The sequence below is a fragment of the Amblyomma americanum genome, chromosome 3 (genome assembly GCF_052857255.1).
Source record: "Amblyomma americanum isolate KBUSLIRL-KWMA chromosome 3, ASM5285725v1, whole genome shotgun sequence".
Taxonomy (NCBI): Eukaryota; Metazoa; Arthropoda; class Arachnida; order Ixodida; family Ixodidae; genus Amblyomma; species Amblyomma americanum.
Genome location: NC_135499.1, coordinates 141,512,256 through 141,528,121, shown reverse-complemented (window position 1 = coordinate 141,528,121; position 15,866 = coordinate 141,512,256). Strand labels below are relative to the sequence as shown.

At 46.3% G+C, this 15,866-nt stretch overlaps 1 protein-coding gene across 1 annotated transcript in view; it reads right to left on the bottom strand.

The window, feature by feature from the left end:
- Trpm (transient receptor potential cation channel, subfamily M) overlaps positions 1-9,519 on the bottom strand; it is a 205,391-nt gene extending 195,872 nt beyond the window's left edge. Inside the window, exon 1 of the mRNA XM_077656821.1 lies at positions 8,696-9,519. Within this exon, the coding sequence (XP_077512947.1) occupies positions 8,696-8,824 (129 nt within the window). The 5' untranslated portion in view covers positions 8,825-9,519. The remainder of the gene's footprint in view (positions 1-8,695) is intronic.
- Positions 9,520-15,866: the final 6,347 nt, after the last annotated feature.

Below are 15,866 nucleotides of genomic sequence, written 5' to 3'. Positions count from 1 at the left end.
TGCACGCCTCCAATCTGCGCCTCGGCTCTCTCGTGGGGTCCTTATGGATCGGAGGCTGCTCCCAGCGAAAGCGCCCCATTAGGCTTGGAATCCTCGCCATCGGCGCAGCCCTTTTTTGCTTCCCTCGGATGCCTCCTCAGAGGAGCGCTGTCGGCCGTGCCGGTCAAGCTACGCCTTTCCCTGGACAGAGCGCGCTCCTATACTTGGCACGTTTCCGGTGTATACTGTGTTATCCGGCCCGTGTATACTTTGTTATACGGGGCACTAGTCATGCTTGTTGTGGCAGACGCGCCAGATGATCCTCGAAGAAAGTAAGTCGAGATATATGTACACCCTCCGTCACTTGTCTCGGCAGGTTTCTGCACCCCCGCGTTATATACAAGGCGGTTTTTGTTTTCCTGCATTCGCGCCATTGGTCATTTATCTCAGAGCGATGTCGACAGCATAACCGAGGCAGGTGGCTGGGTACGTATAGTGCACGGTACGTCGCATATATATGACAAAGAGGTAATTTTTATGTGGTGGTTTGTTGTGCTTGCGTCCTCACTCAGCTTTGTTCTTGTATCTCAGTACGTGCGAAGATTAACCATCCTTCTGGCGAATAATAGCGAATCACTCATCTGTGATTCCGGAATGTTCTGGACCGTTATCGATAATATGCGCTTGTTACCGGGAAACTTCCGCGAAGCTTAACAGCTTCAAGAACCAGTGTCAAGATCGTCCCCACTTATTTTCTTTTTATACTTTGTTAGCCAAAGTTACCGCAATCACCAGTTTGCTCCTAGAACTCTTCGTCCTCCTGCCAGATTGACTGTCGTGACCGCCACGTACGTGGCAATACTGCTCTTAGCTACAAAAAAAAATAGCTTGGATGTTCAAGGCTTAAATATCATTTTAAACTTCTAAACGTTGTGTTCCTCGTTTCGTTTTGTTTCGTCTCAACAGAGGCACCTGAACTGCGATTTATCTGGAAGCATCGCTTATGTTCAAGTTCTCGCATTTATTTTTAGCGCTAACGCATTTTTGTGTGCATGCACTGAGTGCGACGTCTTTAAACTTAGTCATAACTTTTCTTTAAATTAAACTAGCTTCTGTAGGAAAGGTAGCGGAAATTGGTGCTTGTAAGCTACTTGATTTGACTAGAGCTTTGCTCACTGCTATGCATCTTGAGCCTTCGTTGGCATTTCACCTAAAGTGGGTGATGTTGATAGAGCCTCCACGTTCTCCCAAGAGGTGATGTTCGTTGTGGTAACGCATAACAGAAGTCATGTAAAGGTAAGATGCTTGAAAGCATCTGGTACCGATGATGGACGAATGTACGCCCAAAGAGGCGTCCGTCCAGTGCAGAACATCTCTAATAGCCGCCATGCAGGGGCTTATAAGATTACATCCTAAATCTCAGCGAGAAATGTATCATCAGATTATCGAGCAGCAAATCCTCATTTCTGAAACAAGTTTAAGAGATAACAAGAGAGGGAAACTATTGAGAGTGCTATAATTGATAAGCGGCAGAGGAACCAAAGCAGGGTACTACGTAGAAACATTAGATAAATGCACTCTGGGGAAAATGGATAAAAATCACGTGGAACAGTCGCAGTTGATAAGAATTCGAGGAAGACACCAATTTTTAATGGTTATTACGCGTCTCTTGCTGATGATGGCGGTGATGAAGATAATGGTGGTAAAGAATTTACTTCTAAAAAAAGTGTAACAGAATAGGGACACGTGCAAGAAGTAACAAACAGCGCTGATCGAGAGGTGCTGGACTAAGAACTGGCCCTTTCGTTTCAACTAAAATAGACGAATAGGCCGGCTTCGCATATGATACAAAACACTTGGTCATGTACAGCGGCACTTCATTTACAACGCATTATAGTTTCTTCTTACGAATATTTAAGTTCCACTCATGTCGACGAAGCGCAGAAAACCTGCTGCTTGCTTTTCAGGTGTAAAAATTTCTCCATTGACGTTCAGCCGACCTGAGAGCTTTGCGCCAACATGTTGCTTGCGTAGAAAGCCTCCACCAACTCACGTCCGGGTCCCAAGGTCAATGTTGTAATAAACGTCGAAGTGGCACCTTCATTGACTGCGACGACTGAGTAATTGCACCCACCACACCCTTCCTCTCCCCTCTAATTCCCTCCCCTATAAAACGCACGTGTTTGGCGCCGAGGTTTCGTTTTGTTTTGTTTTTTTCGCGTTTTCATTTTAAACAAAAACCTAACCCTAGCTACGTGGCGGGCGCAACATGGCAAAACAGGCATACGCTTGATTTAACTTCGCATACATCTTGTGTTGTGTGCTCTGGAAATCCTCGGAGGCGTCGACTATTTTCCTTTTATTTCGGTGCTTGATAGGAGAAAAAAATCACGCATGACCGACGTATTCGCTGCAGTTTGTTACGCGAGTACCTGTGGCTGGACAGCAGGCTGATTACATCGTTATATTGCCAGTAAAAAAGTCCCCTATCTAACTCCAATAAAAATAATATCGCGGTGTAAACCATAAAACACGGCCCCCTTTCCTGCACGGGCAAAGTGTTTTCTTGTTTGTCAGAGCTCGTACTTAGTATAATCAGTGAAGCTTTGAACCCAAACGTCTGCTCGGTTAGTTTCAGTTGTAAGTACTCAAATGTGGGTCACAGTTCTAATCCAATTAAGTCCTTTTCTGTAGAATTTCAGCGTATCTTTTTTTCTGTTCGAGCTGGAAAAGTAAAGGTCTGCTGCTCGAAGTCGACCAAGACATTCATTGTAATAGTAACAGTACTGCCATTCTGCAAAATCCCGGCGTCGGCATGTGAGAGCAAAGAAGTGAAGCCGCCACTGACCATAAGCGCATGAGAGAAGAAAGATCCACACGCTGTGGCCAGCCTCTGGAGGACGCGGTGAGGAGGGCGCGCTATTTTCGCGACGTAGAACAAGGAAGCTATTATTAATAATAATAATTGGTTTTGGGGGGAAAGGAAATGGCGCAGTATCTGTCTCATATATCGTTGGACACCTGAACCGCGCCGTAAGGGAAGGGATAAAGTAGGGAGTGAAAGAAGAAAGGAAGAAAGAGGTGCCGTAGTGGAGGGCTCCGGAATAATTTCGACCACCTGGGGATCTTTAACGTGCACTGACATCGCACAGCACACGAGCGCCTTAGCGTTTTTCCTCCATAAAAACGCAGCCGCCGCGGTCGGGTTCGAGCCCGGGAACTCCGGATCAGTAGTCGAGCGCCCTAACCACTGAGCCACCGCGGCGGGGCAGGAAGCTATTATGCTTGTTCTAATGAGGTAAACTCGTTCGGAAAAAGGTAGGTCGAAGGATTTTGCGACTTCGACGCGCTTATCAGCCTTGCGTCGCAGCTTCTCTGCATCTGTTCGTATCATCCTATATACGCAAACGCTCGCTTCATAAGTATGCAGTAGACGTCACTGTGCAAAGTCTACGATGTAGTTATGCGCGTGTTGAGTTACACGTATGCATAATTTTAATTGACCGCAGTTCTTCTCTAAGCACAGCAGCTCCGGCTAAAATGAACTCCCCAGAATTTCATTTATGAAATGAAATACGTGAGCTTCGTCACAAGCGCGTTTCATTTTTCTATTAAAAAAATCTTCTGCGTTGCCGAGCGAGTCAATCTATGAGCGCACTCTAATAGGCTCTTCCAGTTGCCTTATTCATTTTTCTGAATAATCTGCGTTTTCTCTCAGTCAATGATGACGTCAGTCCGCAACATATTGCCGCGCAGTGCAACTACATTTAACACCCTTCCACGACTTGCGCCAAATATAGGGATACAGTGTTTACAAGGGCATGAGGTGCGCTTCATCGGGCAGCGACGCCAGAAGCTTCGCAGCTCTGGAGCGCCGAGCCAGTCACCTCCCCGAAGAGCAAACCCGAAGCGCAGAATCTATGCACACAAACAAAGCGTGCGCTTGCGAGAATGTAGACAGGTACCCAAGCAAACATACACGTGTGCAGGAGCCTATCTCTGGTAGCTATAATAAACTGCGCCTGCGCATCCTGTCGCGGTCTTCGCTCTCCGTCGTTAAACCCAAGCCGAAAATGTCCGTATCGGCTATAAAAAGAAAGCAGCAGCTACGCTTTACAATGCTTGGTACGTATTCGAAGGGTTAGAACGGCCTGCTGCTGGAGGAGGAGCGTAATGACGTTTACCGGTGGCTACAGAGATTCGTACCGTAATATTGAAGCAGAAATAATACAGCACCGTGTGCACCGTGTGCATGTATAGTAATCTAGAACTATATTTTATTATCAGCATTTCTTACCTGGTTTTCATCGCCTACTGCACTCTTCTGGAATAAAACTAGGCTGAAGACGTTTGTAACGAAGTTTTTCACCACCACCACCAATACGGTTGCCATTGAGCATCCGGCAAGAAAAATTCAAACCAAACTCAGAAGTAGCCAAAAGTACCTATATTATTCATTTGTGGTGTTAGAATTGTCGTCAAGGCTATAGATATCAGACTAAACGCACAAAAGAAGCTCTGCCCGCTCACCCACTCCTTTGGAATAGATACTGACATCCTGAGTGCCATTTAGGTTCATTTATTCGATGAGCTGACTGGGTACTTGGAAGATTGGGGTCTTCTGTCTTCATATCAAGCTATATTAGTAGAATCACCAACAGCAAGAACACGTTCATCATATTTTGAAGTTTTGTTCGTGTTCTAGCCACATGTGGCTCTTAGAGTCGGCGTTTGGAATTGAAAATGACAGGACCTTCAAGCAGCTTTCCGAATTGAGAAGGGTGACAGATGTTCACCGGAAATATCTTTGTGAGCAGCCGCTCCGGCGCCAGAAACTGAAGAAAATATAGTCCAAGGAGGTACCAACTTTCTCCAAGTGCCGGACATCTAACTACGTAATAAAACAGAGCAACATCTGAAAAAATGAGATGGCCGTTTCAACATATCCGCACGGCTCTTAGGGCTCCTAAAGGTTCCTTGATTTATACCGTTCGATCTTTGAAGCACCGAAGCAGCATTCGGAAGCCGCTTTCTGGGGAAGCGGGAAGATATCAAAGGTCACGGAAGCAAATGAAAGCTAGCAAGCACAAAGCTAAAACCTGCGAACCCAACCGGATCTGTCAAGGAAGAACATTACGTACTGCAGCGAATGCAGCTGGTGGCCGGGGTTTTTTTTTTTTGCGTCCCGAAGTTGCACACAAGCTACGAGGGACGCCATAGAGGAGGACTCCAGATCAGTCTCTACCACCAGGGGTTTTTTTTTTGAAGCCCGCTGACATTGCACAACACAAGGGCGCCTTTTGAATTTCGCCTCCATCCCCACAATCTTCATCTCAGCAGCCCAGATTGTTCACGCGCTCGCTGAAGATTCGGGCTTTCAAACTAAAACCGTATATAATTATGTTATATGGTATCCGCCTAATCAAAACGATGCATTTTATTCGCTCATAATAAAGAATGAAAAAAGGGCATGCTGTTACGTGTCGCTAAGATGCTAAAGAAATTAACAGCCGGAAATTATAAAACACGAAAGTGATATATGGTGCTCAGGCATTTTGGTAGGCATTAATAAAATATGATTAAGAGCCCTAAGTGAAAGTTAAATATAGTCAAAAAGCGGCCAGAAAGGAAACACGAAATGTTTTTCAGGAAGTAGACAGTTTGGCGTAAAGTAGCCAACAACGGCAGTCCTGAATTATTGACCACCTATGCCGGTTCTTGCCGACTTCAAAGTGGCTTTCCGAACTTGAACAATGAAAATGTATGCTTTTCAAAGAAAACCCTCCTGTGAGCCGGTAAATGTCTCCAACGTGACGACGGAGTATACCGTTAGAGCGCTTTAGATAAGCGCGCTTCAGACACGTAGAAACTGGGGAACCTTTGCAGTAAGCGGTGACCTCAGCCGCATTGTATCAGCAATGAGCGTAAAGTATGAACGGGCAGTCTGCGTGTTGATTCATTTCCTTCCACTGTGCTCCTTTATGGACTTCATTTTTAATGCTTTAACATTAATACTGTCGGGAATCACGAGGTCGGAGCGGAGCGGCAGAAAAAGAGAACCGGCGCAGAATGCTTCTGGAACTGAGCTGCTCGTGCCGCGCATGCGCACACAGAACGCGCCGCTCATCTTTATTCTTCTCTCACATCTCAGCCGGCCCAAAGGCGCCGTCTGTGAGCGCCGATATCAGCGCCACCGCGGTGCGGTATAAGTGGGCGTTACGCTACACTCACTTCAAAGTGAGGTTGAGTGGGTGAAGACCTTCTGGAGGGCTGAAGGTGGGCGGGTAGTAGGCTGAGGCCCCCTGGAGGATGGCGGCGGCATCACACTTTAGACGGACAGGTTTCACCAAATGGCGAAACCTGTCTGTCTATTGTGTTATGCAGCCGCCACCCTCCAGGAGACCTCCACCCACTACCCATCCAGCTTTGCCCTCCACACATCTCTACCCTCCAATCCTCCATATACCATCGAACCACCCACCCTCACCCTCCAGAAGCTGCACCTTTCACCAAACACTCACTTGCACAGTCGAGAAGGCCACCGTCCACTACTCACCCATCTTTGCCCTCTACCCACCTTCACCGTCAAGTAGCTGGCACCCAACACGACCAGCCCACCTCTACCCTACACATGCTTCTCAAACCAAAGTGAGTGAGCTCCTTTGACGCGTATACCGCATACCTCAGACGGGAAAAAAATTATCTTGACGCAGTAACCGCGAAATTACGTATGTTTCTCAAAGCCGCCCAGACTTTAAGCTGAAAATTTTGTAATTGGTTTCGTGGGTAAAGATAATTATTGAGCGCCTTTTGTCACTTTTTTAACTAATAAGCAATTTACGGGAATGCAGCAAAGTACCGTTAACGTAACATTACCCATTCGCAGGCATCAAGCGAACTTATTTCTTCTTGTGTCTTGCCTTAATTATGCTCTACCAATGAATTTTCCAAAATAAATGCTTTTTATAAACAAAACTCGCCACCTAAAAGTGAGAATGAACTCATCGACTAAAATAGTAGGCAATTAAAAACAGCGTTCGGCGAATATAGTAAAGCAACGCTTCTGTAGGATACAATGCATACTGAGCTCGTAAACCCGCTTGGAGAGGAGGTCATTTTTAGATCAGGGAATGGCCAGTCTCCTTTAGTGTAAACTAATGAAATAGATTAGAATATTAAAATCCACCTGAACCAAATATTCTTCCGTGGAATACTCCAATTGTCGGAATGGTTGAGACACGTTTTCTCTGCATTTCATCCCGCCTTAAGGCTGTTTCACATGCGAGCGACTGACCGATTTGAGCGATTGAGGGGCGCTTCGCAAAAAAAATTCCAACTTGTTCGAACCTTGTCGCTCTCGTAGCCGCGACGACTCCAAACAGGTTTTACGCAGCGGCGGCAGGAATCGCTGGGGCTTTCGCTTGCACGTGAAACAGGCTTGACGGGCTAGAGCGTATTTCGCTCATATACAACGGCATCTCTGATATACAAACGCAGCGCTCCAAAGTTTTGGATTGCTAGAAGACCTTTCGACTCCATACCTTTACAAGTTTAGGTGTGCTGCTAAACCTCATCATGCTCGTCCCAGCAGCAAACTGAGTAACTTGACAACTTTTTAAAAGATAGGCACATCAATGCGTAGAATGTGCAAACCGGGCAACTAATTTCCATGGGCCGTTTTTCTACTGGGCTACAGGACCTCACGTACGAGTTGAATGCAAATGCTATGGCGAAAAGATTTTTACTAATACTGAAGTACTTACGCCTAAGCTGTGCTAATAGAGACATTCAAAGCTTATATTTGAGAAATGAATTGTTTTGTATTGTTTTTTTTTTTGTCAAGAAAGCCAAGGCGGTCTCAACTGAGAAAAACAAAACGAGAAAGTCAGGGCATCTGGCGCGAAGTCACAGCTTTCGGGAGCCTTTTCTTTTTCGCTTGGACACCTAGGAACAGCGCAGCAAGCGAAGCTGTCTGGGTATTAAACCATCGGCAATATCTCCGCAATTGCAAATAACGCGCTGGGCTCGTTCGACGTTAGGCGAAGATCGAGCTGCTTCATCGAATCCAGCGGCATGATCTGAACTCTTTTATATAGCTTAACTGCGGCAACTTTTTCGCGGAAATGAGTTCCCGAGGCGAAAGACTCTGGACACAAAGTATGAGCCATCAAAGCAAGGTCTCCGCACAGCACCGCCATTGCAAGACACTGCACGACGAGCAGCTGACGCATGTAAACCGAACGTACACGTATGTGCGCTCGTTCTGCTCAACGAGTACGAAGCATCGTAACCAACCGCCATCCTGTCGCATGCGCCACCAGACCATAGCGTAACCACCCGGCACAGGTGCAGTCTTTGTCGAAAGTAAAGAGACCACCACGCGCATGACCGAGGCTGCAAGAGGGCGGGTCGCGCGCTACAGCCTTCTGCAACAGATTCGGCTCTACAGTTTTCTTGAGACTGAGAAGAGTTGTGTCTATTCTTCAGAACTTGGAAACGCCAGAACTGTCGCATGAGCTTCGCAGCACAGCCTGCTGACGTCAGCTGTTATCGGCCGCGCGTCGCGTTCTGTATTTTTGAGAGATCCGACGCTCAACGCCCGGTGAAGCGTCGATGCCAAACTAACTCTAAAAGCAGTGACTAATTTTCGGAGGCGGAAACTTCGCGCACCACGTTACACGACAACAATTCCACTCTTCGTCCCAAAGACGCTCACCTTTCTGTCAGCTGCGAAGGGTATGAGGCACACACTCTGCCGGCCGTCTCCGCCCATGGCTCCGGCGATGCTGTATCGCACACTCCTCGTCACTCCCCCAACTTGGGGCACCTGAAGATTCATGGCCATCGCACAAAACCGCTTCTCGGGCCACGGTGACGACGATATGGGGCGACGTGGACCAGAGACGACGATGACGATGATGGCACGAACACGGCTACCACCACTGTACGTCCACTATCACCCATTTCTCGCTTCCTTGAGCAAAAGTATCCACAAAGACGTCTCTACAGACTCTCCCTGAAACGGGAGTTCACCCCCTCCGTGGCATGGGAAGTCTTCGCAAAGCGTAGCATTTTTCTTTTTAACTGACTCGGCTTCGTTGAAACTCACGCTTCTATTTTCTTTCTGTCCAGACAACGTTGTTACCGCTCGAAACTTACTGCATTTAATCTCAGCGTAACTTTACGCGATATCACACAGCTAGCCGTTGCTCACACTCTCTCCCGCTCGTAACCGAGGGGATCGTCTTCCCTCAACTCGAGCAACGGGACAACTTTCTCGAAGGCGCGGCGGGCTTTCCAAAAACAGCTGCATCCCAAGCACGACAAAGTGGACCGACGCTCGCGGGACCCTCCGGCGGAGCTTGTTGAGCGGTGACGCAGGTGCACCTGTCGACGTCGCCGTAATCCATGGCCGGGACCCGCCGCCGCAAGCGCCATCGTCGCTGCAGGTGGTGGTGGTGTTAGTTTCAAGCGCGAGTCGAAGACCGCGCGCGCGCGCACACAGCTGCCTGCGCTCGGCGCCGGGCTTGAGACGAGACTGCTGGTGGTTTCTAAGCGGCGCCGGGATGAACCTGGGGCGCGCGCGGTTTGCGACGACGGAGAGGGGGAGAGTGCACCGCCGAGGACGCGATTGCGGCCCGGTTGGGGAAAGGGAGATCGATTGCGCGCTGTGCCTTGCTTCCCACTGCCGGAGTGCGGGAGCTGCGCGTGCATGCGGGGGAGAGGAGGATGGAAAAACTGGGCACCTTTTTCGCGGGAAATGGAGGAAGAGGAGACTGGTGAAAGCAGAGGTGTACACCTATGCCGGTGCGCATAACGCTTGGTGTGCTTGTTCCGCCTGTTTGTTTTTTCTCTCTCTCTCTCTTTCTCTTCATAACCCTTTACTCTCCTCTTTTCTTCTCCTCTTTTTTATCTCTTTACTCTCACGGTACAGCTCTCTGCCTCTGGTTCTGGATGAAGGGTTATAACGGCTGTAGTAGTCAGTACGTGCTCGGGGAAACATGACTCTGCTTGTTTTGCCCGTGCTTTGCACTGAACTTGAGCTGGAGCTGCGGTTCTTTTTATACGGTCGCCTAGCGTTTTATTCTAGCGTATAAAATAGAGTCGCACTAAAGCTTCAAAGCTGGTATTTTCGGAGTTTTCCTCTCGCGGCGGCCATCGCCTTGGAAGCGGTTATCAGGCTGGAGCTCGGTAGGAATGTCAAAGCACCTCTAGCTTTCGGGGGGGAACTAATGTCGGTTCCTGACCGGGCTTTTAGAGTTATATCTTACGTTGCTGTTTTAAGCATCGGAATGGGCACTCGTAGATTTTTGCGCTTCGGAAAAGACCTCAGGACGCGTCTTGGTGTATTTTATTTCTAGACATGAGGCAGATTTGTATGTTTCTATGGGCTAGTTGGTTCTTGTTACTTCCGTCTCCACCTCGGTGTCAAGTGTGAGAACCTGTCGGTGAAGATGAGTACCGAGCCGAATAGATGCTCACTTGAAGCGCCCAATTTGCTTTAATTTCATTTGCGGTCAGCTATTCCAATATTTTATTCGCTGCCCTGAGCACGTCAAGTGGGCGGATGAGATTAGGAATTTTGAGGGGATAAGATGGCCACGGCTGGCAAAGAACAGAAATATTGGAGAGCCATTTGTCCTGCAGTCAGGCTGATGATGATGATGATGATGATGATGATGATGATGATGATGATGATGATGATGATGATGGTGGTGGTGGTGGTGGTGGTGGTGGTGGTGGTGGTGGCGGTGGTGGTGGTGGTGATGATGATGATGATGACGACGATGATGATGATGATGATGATGTCTGAGTACAAATAGCAAAACAGTGGCAAAGCTATTCCATCGATGCTCTTTTGGGGCAGGTTGTTGGGCATGTCAGTGTAACTGCACTCAACGCGTAAGGTCAAGCGACGATTGTCGACCTTTATGCGATAATTCCTGTAGATGAAAGAGCAGGTGTTCTGAATGACGGGCAAAGGAGAATGCCAACAAAAGATCCTCGCTTATATCCTAGTGGGGCTTAATTAGGGCGTCTTTCGCAATTGAAAATGCTGTAGGGCTTTGATAGCAGTGAACAAGATATTCATGACTCGGATTAGGATGCGCATCCAATGCATTGCGCAGTCCAATACAGTGGAAGTATTTCTCGCTCGTATCACCTACTACTTTTTTTGAAATAGGAAGTCGACTTTATCTTTTGTTCTAATTAAATAAAATTATTTTTCCTGACCTTCTACAGGAAGAGGCCTTGAGGCATGGCGTCGTGTTTCCCGCACTATGCGATACGCGTGAACTGATAAAAATTAATTATATCATGCCTTATCACCTCGCACTGCTGTCATTACGCCAATTAACCGGACCTCCAGCCGAATCGGACATACCATGGCCATGTATCCTCCGCATGCCCGAACGGCGACGCACCTGAACTTCTTCTGTGCAAGGACAGCAATGGATTGGAACGATCTTTCCATAAACGTTACCCTTCATACTAGTTGGTTTGGTTTTGTGGAGTTTAAAGTCCCAAAGAAACTCAGGCTTTGAGAGCCGCCGTAGTTCTGAGCTCCAGATGAGTTCGGTCACATGGGGTTACTTAACGTGTACTGGCATGGCACAGTACACGATCCTCTAGCATTTCGTCTTCATCGAAATGCGACTCCACCGGGTCCCGGATCGAACCCACGTATTTACGGTCAGCAGCCCAGCGCCAAAACCACTGATCCACCGCGCCAGGTCGCCCTTCACTCTAATCCCAGTCACTTCAAAACGTCCACCGAACAACTTGTCTGTTCATCTTGTCTAGCCCACCCCTCATGTAAAACCCCGCACCACCTGGATTCTTTGATGTACTGGAAATAAATCAATGAATGCGATAGCGCTCCTTATCAGTGCCCCCGATGAGCAAGTGCTGTTTAGTACAGTTGCTTCCTATTTCGTCATTATGCAGGTATATAACAACAAGTTACGCAAGCATTTAAAAGGAATTGAATTTAACTTAGCACAGCATTCAGCGCATTCTAAAACCAAGTTTAGGAGTGCGCTGCTCACGCGCTAGTGACAAGTGTTTAAAAGTTTTACATTGCACTTGAGACAGGAGTGGGAGACCAAAAACCTATTAGATTTAGTAAATTTGTCACTACTTTGGAGCAAGTAATAAATTTTTACCGAGTCAAGTTCTCAGACTTTCGAAAAGAATGTCGTGTGCCGAATGTCGTCTCACATGTTCATCTAATATGCATCTTCCATTCGAAATTAAATGCCGCTTCTCTAGAAAAAGCCCCAGCAACAACCTGCGGCTCCACTAGCTTCTTCGCGCAGGCAACCGGCAACGGGTACATTCTCTATGTGACCTCAAGCGAACATTGTCCTCAGTCTGTTCTTAGAAATTTGGCGATTAAATTGTAAATCCCATTGTCGGTGCCAGAAAGAGGCCTGAAGCAGTTCTGAAAGTCAACGTTGAATCACGGGGAAGTGCATCAGAACCTTTAGGTCAACTGAAGTTTCGATCAACTACCTGTGTTATGATCAATGCGGTCTTGTCATGATGGTCGGGTTAGTTTTACGCGGCCAGCGACGTCCTTAATCAGGCAAAATTAATTGCTCGTGAATTTCAGGTACAGGCACTAATCACATAAAACTAACACTCAAAAATGACAAGCCCGCATCGGCAAAGACTAGCACAGCTACGAAAGATCGGCCATGCTTTCTGAATCACTGTCACTTGGATGATCACTACTTCCAAATTATCTGATCTTTAGACTTCTCTTCAGGACCGAGAAATGGCGTGTAACAATTACCGATCAAGTCCCGCCTTTTGAATTCTGTCGTCTAGCCTTCTATTATTATGGAACACTTGGCAAACTATGCTTTGTTACAGTGCATCTTAAGGGGCTCTGAAGACAGACTAATATTGCTCTGTATCAATAGTTCCGCGTTCCTATAACATATAAGCTTTTTAATTCAAAACTAGGCTTTTGTGAGCTAGAGAACGCAAATAAAAATAAAAGTTGCAGGTATCGCTGCCATCTATCTTTTCGCAGGCAAACTGTGATGTCAAGACAGTTTTCTGCACTGATCCTTGAGGCTATAGGCTAAACCGCAATTCACTTCGAAGCAGTGACCATGGAGTTCTCTGTCTTGACTTCACGAGTGTAAATCGAGTAGCGCGAAAACATTTATGATTCTTAAATCCAATATTCGCAGCAATAATTGCGCCTTTTTCCGCCGATCAAACAATAGCATAGCCAGAAACCACCACAGAATCGATTTATGAAGAATGAAAACTCTATTTCCACAGCGTGCACTTAAATAACGGTGTGGGGCGTCTGCGGCGCGTGATCATCATCTTAGAGCTACCTACAGCCATGCGTTCTCATGCTAGCATCGTCCATGAACTATAATTCTGATCTATGCTAGAAACAAAAAAGCCATCCGGCGCAATTCAACAAGCACTTCTGTTGCCGAAGCCTTTCCATTTCTTAGTTACCTTATGTATATGGCACCCGTCTGATTCTGGCGAAGTGGGCACACATAGGTGCGAGATTGGAAAGTCTCTTTGCATAACATCATTTTCTGAGCCCAGACGAAAAGAAGTAGAAAGAGAAGGGAAACATTTTTTGCCATTATCGAAAATACCTGCAGCATAACCTGGAGAAAAGCCATTACTCTCGCCACAAAGGAGTTATGATAACTCCTCCTTTCGTTATTTTTCTTTCCTTTCACTCCCTAGTAACACCTCTTTCTATTCAGGTGATAAAGCGCGTGTGCTCTGATTACACGCAACGCAGCGAGAGCCAGAGCAAAAAGCAATGCTTACGAGGCCTCAGGCACCTTCCCCTTTCCCCGACTTGTTCCCGCTAACGGGCTATGAGACTTTCGCGCTGAATACCACTGCTCTGCAGTGCTTTTCTTCGCCTTGAAGCAATGTTGTTCGTGTGGTTCTGATTTTTTGCTTCGGTGCCGTCCTTGTTGCACTTGCTCTGAACACTGCCCGAGGCGCCAACAGGCGCGTCTCTTGAAAGATAGAATGTGTTCTTTTCCTCGCGCGTGTGCTTGCGTGCTGCTTGATGTTTATGCTTGCGGAAACCAGTACTTTTGTCGTGTAGTGAATTTTTCGCTTTCTAAATACACTCTCATTCTTGAGTAAATTTTCCGAGCCCTTGTTCAGATAGTCGTTTAGTCCTCGAGTGTTCCGATAACGGTTTGAGTGCATACAGTGGGATGAATGTTCGCGTTATGGCGGGAAACTACCGGCATTTAATATTGGTGGACTTGCAGGAAACTGCAGGAAACAAATTCAGCCCAAAAAGGATTGTATTCTGACGACTTTCAACCCAAACTTGCAGGCCTGCACTCTATGGTAGTTAATTTCGTTCTATTATAAAACGTTTATTTCTTAACAAAAAAAAGCTAGAACACCTTCTCTTTTTTTGTATTAGTGCATTCAGCTGGGGCGTCAGAAAAGCGCTCTTACTTGAAGACAGTGTTACTTTTTATTTAATGGAATTCAATTTAAATTATAATTACAGCATGTTAGAAAGACAATGATTTATTACTTACAAAGCTGCTTGATAAATATGCGTATTCTTCTGGACATAACAGACAATGTCAAAGTTGGCGGTCTGTATCTATTATGACAAGTTTGCGTCAAAAAATCTTCATATATTGGAGCGCTAGTAGTTAACGAATGTGTCCAAGGGACGCGAGCATCGAAATACCACGTAGCGTGAGCGTCATCGCTATCATCGTTTGCGCCTAATCCTTAAAGTCCATTTTTTTTTATTAGAGGAATCAACTCAAAAAGACGAAGGACGAAAAAAGTAATGGCACACTTCTATCATTCTCACTGGCTTCCTCTAATAAGAATGTACCAACTGATCCAGATATCGACTCTCCTGTCGTCCGTTGTTTGTTTCTCATCTTCTGTATAATGAGCTTAAATTCGTCTAGCTGTCACAATTCCTCAATAACGATTTAATGACCTTCAAAGCGATAGACACTGGTTGTCAGTGTTCTTCAAATGTGAGTTTTGGTAGGCGTATTCATAGTTACTAACAAAAATGGACTGCGTGACCTACTCAGCGAACAAGATGTTGCATGGAAAAACGGTTACCAGTGCCAAGGAAGAAAAAAAATTCTGGAGACACTTAAGCTTATGATATGACGCGATAGCGTCAATTGCTCCCTTCAACAGCCTAGGGTTCTCTTTCATATCACTACACAGACACTGACGCTGTCGGACAAGACACACAAGACCTCACTTTAACCAAGTCAAACGAACGTGGCTCGGTGGTCTATTAGATAAGCAGGCCACATAACATGATTTCACTGTAATAAATGTCATGCTTATAAATCCCTGGTCAGGCTTCTTGAATACGCGTCAGTTGTGTGGTCACCTCATCTTGCGCATGGAAATGATAAACTTGAGTCGGTACAAAAAAGGCAATAAGATTCAATTTTAGCCGCTATGTTCGTAAATTTTTCACTTAAAAGCACTACCATGTGTTATCACTAACTTCGCTCGAGCATCGACGAAAGTGTGACCGGATTATCATGCTACACGAAATTGTGCTCAAGTCCATTTCTTTAGCTACCCCTATTTCATTTAACAGTAATTCTGCTCGTGTGACCCGCCGGAGCAATTCTATGAACATTACACCACTCAGGTCTTTCCTCGATTGTCATAAATTTTCTTTTTTTCCCGCCCACAGCTGAGCTGTGGAATGAACTTTATGGCTCGTTGCGACACCTACTGACTGAGCTTTTGTCAAACAAGTGCCTATGTGTGTATTGTGATTTTATTTATTTTTCTATTTAACCACTCCTGCAATGTCTCACACTGAGACAGCAGTATTTCTAAATAAAAAAGAAAGTACCTCTGTGGTC